The sequence below is a fragment of the Phaethon lepturus genome, unplaced genomic scaffold (genome assembly GCF_000687285.1).
Source record: "Phaethon lepturus isolate BGI_N335 unplaced genomic scaffold, ASM68728v1 scaffold26840, whole genome shotgun sequence".
In the NCBI taxonomy this organism is placed as follows: domain Eukaryota; kingdom Metazoa; phylum Chordata; class Aves; order Phaethontiformes; family Phaethontidae; genus Phaethon; species Phaethon lepturus.
Window position 1 is genome coordinate 691 of NW_010512983.1, and position 5272 is coordinate 5962.

The 5272-nt window shown below is 50.9% G+C and overlaps 1 protein-coding gene across 1 annotated transcript; it reads right to left on the minus strand.

Moving 5' to 3' along the window:
- Positions 1-253: 253 nt before the first annotated feature.
- A4GNT (alpha-1,4-N-acetylglucosaminyltransferase) lies at positions 254-3108 on the minus strand (the record flags this gene model as incomplete). Its single annotated transcript, XM_010288936.1, has 3 exons — positions 254-865; positions 1821-2270; positions 3023-3108. Coding segments are annotated over 3 exons (1148 nt in total), but the record flags the coding sequence as incomplete, so codon positions are not given.
- Between the last annotated feature and the right edge of the window lie 2164 nt (positions 3109-5272).

The following is a 5272-nucleotide window of genomic DNA, read 5'->3' on the forward strand; positions in this document are numbered from 1 at the left end:
GGAAGGTTGGGTTCATGAGCACATACAAGGAAACAGAACTGAGGCAAAGGTGTCCTTAGTGTCAATGGAGGCTACATCTGATGGATACCCACCACCATTCTGCGTATGCTCCTTAGCACCCCAAGGGAGTAGGGATGGTGGTTATGAAAAGGTCTGTCTTTCTCCTACAAAGCCAGCTACTGACACCAGTGGTGACTGCGTTTTGGCCCCAGGACGGGGCTGGAAGGATCAGCCCCCTCCTCCTTACGCCCTGTCACACGGTGTCCTCAGAGCGTGGGAAATCCCTCAGCTCTGCGTTTCGGATCAGGTCCTCATACGTTGTGGGGCAGTAGGCTTTGTACAGCTTTTCAGCCAGCGTGTTGCTGCCTGCGACCACAGCTTTCCGGTCGTGGTTCATGAAGTTCCACAAGTGCAGCGCGTAGGAGTGGTTGAAATTGGGGCTTTTGTCCCACACCTCATAGTACTGGCCCCAGGCTGGGTATGGTATGGGGTAGAAACGCTGGGGGTTGAGGAAGGAGATGTTCTGGCAGCGGTGGTCCTCGGTGCCTTTGAAATCCGTGAGATTGCAGATGGCTTTGAGCATCCTCGTCATTAAAAAGGGCCCCTGGTTCCCCCAGATGTTCCCGTTGTACTTGAGAACAAAGTTCTCCATGCAGTCCCAAATGAACTTGTGGTGGGCAGGGAAGCCAAAGACTCCGTTGCTGGAGAACTGTGACTTCTGCGCTGCTAGGAAGCTTTCCTCAGGGATGGGCCTGATGGAGATGACATCTGTGTCCATGTAGATGCCCCCATACTTCCAAATGAGCGCCAGCCTGCTGGCGTCGGAGCTGACATGGACCCAGTTCTTCTCCCGCTCCGGGACTACCTGCAGAATTGGAAAGCAAGGCGGTGATGCTGCCGGCAGAGAACGGACCACATCCATCCACTGGATGCAAACGACACCATAAAACTGCACCTGCACCCCTGCAAATGTCACTGAGCACCTTCCTCCAGCTATTGAATTTTATTGGCATAAGATAAGGGGGAAGTGCAGAGCAGTGCTTTGTTAATATAGACGACTGCGGGAACATTTCGCGGGTGTTTTGATGGAACCTACGACGTCAAATCAATGATACCATGAATCACTGCCTGCCGTCTCAGTGGGACACACACGCACAACCACCACAACACTCCCTGATCACTCCCAGCAGTTTGAAACAGGCTGGAGGGTTTTCATTGGCACTGTTGGTACTCGGAGTCATTTTTTCTCTGAAGGAAGAGTGTGAAGGAAATATGCCTGCCCTGCGCAGAGATGGAGTCAAACAAATTTGACAAAAGGGACTTGCAAGCAGCTTGCCAGGAACTTCTTTCTAGGGTGGAGCTCGCAAGATCCCACCTTGGTTTTGCGTATTGTTTATTACAAAAACTGATTTCTCTCCTGCATCTTATCTACTGCGGGCTCTGTTCGTGTGGGGCACCATTAACAAGTGCTCAGATGACTTGGGCAGCACATTTTGTTCAACCAGCTTCTGTTGAGAAAGATTATTAAGCGATGTTTTATCAAAACATGTAGGGAATCTATTTTTACCAATGTTTTCGTTTGCCAAAAAATCTGATTCTTCAGATAGAGGGGAAAATGTTGGTAATATGTTCAATAAATAGATAGATGAATACACTGCAAAACATGGCAAAAATGAATCTATTCTGAACCAAAAAAATAAAAATGTCTAATTTCACATAGTCAGTCCTGCATTCCTCCACCCATTTTAAGCCTACTTCAGACCCTGTTTTCCCCCCCGTTTATAACTATTTTCCTATTTCCCCCTTATTACAACTCTCACCTGGTTGTACCACTGGAGCAGAGGGGTCTCCTGGAAGACAGTTTCCATCTGGAGAGGAAAAATGAAGACATTCTTCATAGAAGACAAAAGCGAGAAGGCTGCGTAGCTGGAGTTCAAGTCCAACGCCGTGTTGTTCGTAAGTCCCTTCATGAAGAGGATGACGGGCCGGTCCTGGTAAATCCTGGCAGCAGACTCCACGGAGCAGGACACCAGCGGAGGTGGCTCCAGGCGCTCCGTCGTCTCCAGAAAGATGATGCTTTTGCCGAGGTTCAAGACCTGCTCAGGTGTCAGAAAGTGCTTGGACATGGGCATATAGGAGAAGCAGCAGCTGGACAGCAGGGAGATCTCATACAAAATGCCCGAGACGAAGAAGAAGCAGAGGCATATCTGGATTTTCTTCAACATTCTCACTTTCCTTGGGCTTTTGGGGTCATGCCTCAGACGTGGATGCTAAGGATAGACGAGGAACAGCAAAAATATATGCCAACATTATTACTTAGCGGGACTGGGAAATGGTAGGACATGGCTTTGGACAGCATAGCATGAGGGCAGTTTGGTGAAGCTCATGTCTTTCCCCCAGGACAAGCCTGGAGATACGTCTCAGGGTGCAGAAGGCTCTGCCCTGGGGGGTGAAGTGCTGGGGTCCCCCCTCCTCATCCCCAGCCAGGAATGGGGGGCCAGGAGAGGTCCTGGAGAAGGGACATGCAGCTATGTCTCGTGGCACAGCTGCACAGTCATTGGGTTGGCAGAGAGGGAAGGACCAAGGGAGAGAGCGGGGAGAGCAAGGCAAGAAGGATCACTTCGCCCCGTGCCAAGGCAGGGACCCCCAAGCCCATCCTTGGGGCAGGCTGGTGTAGCAAACTGCGGCATCATGCCAACATGTCCTTGTCCACGAGCAGGAGATGTCCAGGGGATTTGAGGAGCAAACCCTGATGTGCCAGCGGAATTAGGTGGCCAAGGGGGCTGAGTGCCAGCGAGGGGAAGGTCATGATTACGGTTTGGGATGTGTCAGCCAAAGCTAAAACATTAGCCTGTGGTCACTGAAGTCTTTTTCCCAATTCGCCCCTTCTGCTCACGATTCAGCCCCAAAGGCTGAGAGGGACTTGGGTCCTGCAGGGATGGGGGCTGCAGGAGGACCAGAGAGAGACAGACGTAAGGACAGCAAATGGATGGTTTTGTACAAGCAAAGAACTAGGACCTACCCGGATTATAGTTCTGACAAATCCATATTTCCAGCTTGTTTCTTTGCCATCACGGTGGCGATCAAGCTGCCTTAAAGCCCAGCTCCCTGGTGAAGGCACCCAAACTCTTTGGAGCATGCAAAGGGATTTCTGAAGGCAGGAGACAGATGCACAGAGGAAAACGGGCTCCACTGCGGGCTGAATCTCAGTCCCAGAAACGGTTCGGGGCCAATGGGACCCACCTAAAAGGACAAAAAAGGGTCAGGTTTTAGGTGAGACCCATCTCGTGCCTACATCAGCCCGGCCCAGATCCTCATTCCTGGTTTCACCGTGACATGAGCCTGTACAGCAGCAGCGAGCTCCTGCTGGTGAGCGGCAGGATTGAATCTTATCTGCATTGCACTGTTTGACAGGCTCGTGACATAAGGAAAGTCTCTCCTGAAATGGCACCTGGGTGCACCTGAGCAGCCCACACTGGCTCTGCAGAGACCACGAGCCAGGGTCTAACAGAGGGGAGACACTCTGAATGAGAACCCAACGTCCAAGCGGCCCCTGGAAGTGTTTAAAGCTTGATTAATTAAAGGGAATGGGAGGAAACACAGCTCTGTGTGCTCGGGTAATTAATGAGACGCGATACCATGTCACCCAGCCAGAATATAGATAAGTCTCGTAGCAAACCCCGTGGAAATTCCCCCGCGAGCGCCGAACGTGCGCTTGGAGCTGTGGCAGCTCCTGATCCATTTCTCAGAGCTAGACCTCATCAAATTAAATATTAAAGCAATGACTGTTCCCATCAGTGCAGCTTTCCATACCGCACAGCAAATTTTGTTGTTTTTCATTGCCGCTGCACAGAGTTTCTCGTTACACCCCGGGTTCCCACAACAGCGTGGGAGAAGGTGCCAGGGGCGAAGTGGGTGACAATGCTGTAGCCACCAGGCACCAATGTGGCTGTGGGTACGTTCTGCTGGACAAGGCTAGCAGGTTTGCATGCTTTATTATTAATTATTAGTTTTATTCCTTTCGTTTTCCCACTTTCTCTCATTGCCCCAGCACCCTGCTGTGAGAGGCAGCACCCCACGCCCAGGGCCTCCCTGCAGATATCACGTTTGGGTGGAAGACAGGGAACGGAGAGCAAATACAAGCCCTTTGGAAACAACTTGTTCCCCAGCCTGCAGATAAAGCAGCCTGCAGAGCACCGCAGCCCCAGCGCAGGAGCCCAGCACGAGAGGGCTTGGGAAGCCGCAGCAGAAGTGAGATTAAAATAAACCACATCGCCTGGACTACAAAATTTCCTTCCTCTTCCTTCCCTCCTGCCTCTTTCTCGGACGCATGCTTCTGACTTACTCCAGCCATTCGAAAATAAAACAGAAGGAAAAAGTTGCCTGCTGGCAGCTCCCTCGCCAGTCTCCACTTGGTCAGATTTTCAGGTTTAGGGTTTTTTTCCCATTCCCGGCTCTGACCTAACCCGCGCCCGCCGCTGCTTTGACGCTGCTCCAGTGCAGCCCAGCTCCCTCCCTCTGTTCCTTGCAGTTTTTAAATCTTGATGCCATTCTCGTGGCACTGTTTGCTTGAAGCAGAAAACTCTGGCTTTGCTTTGATTAGAAATGGGACCATCAGAACATTCCCATTACCGGAGTAATATTTCTTCTTTGATGGCCTAAAGATCCCATGTCTCAGGTCTTTACGAGCAGCCTAGCAAAGTCTAGTCGTTCAAATTTAAACTAGTCCGGGAGGGATTTTATTTGCAAATTGTGGGGAGAGAATAAGTAGACACTCCAACAGATACCATCTCCGTGTACGACATTGTGAAGAGAAACACGAATCTTCATCGTCTCATTCTGGGAAATTGTTTTGCTTGGTTGGTTTTCCAAAACCCCTATGTGGCGAGTTATGAATTCTCATCACATTTGACCTGGAGGCTGCTGTTATCAGAATGTTCACTTCCCTGCTGAAGTTAAAAGGACTGCAGAACCGAATGTTAAAAATAAATCCCAGCCGTTGAATAGATTACCCTACCGAGTGGGTTGCTTTTCTGGATGCGGCAGACGGTGTGCTGGCTTGATGGCCCATCTTGTAAAGATATTTCTTTTCTCGGGGCCATTTCAGTATTTCAAGTGCAGGATGAAAACGGGTGGGAGACTACAGGAGAGATTACTACGACTGTGCGATAATTCCTCCGAGGCGTCCGCGAGACGCGCGCGGCGGGAAGGTGCGGGGGGATTTTTTCGGTGAACGCCACTACACCCCGCCAGCGTGCTGGCGGCTGTGCAC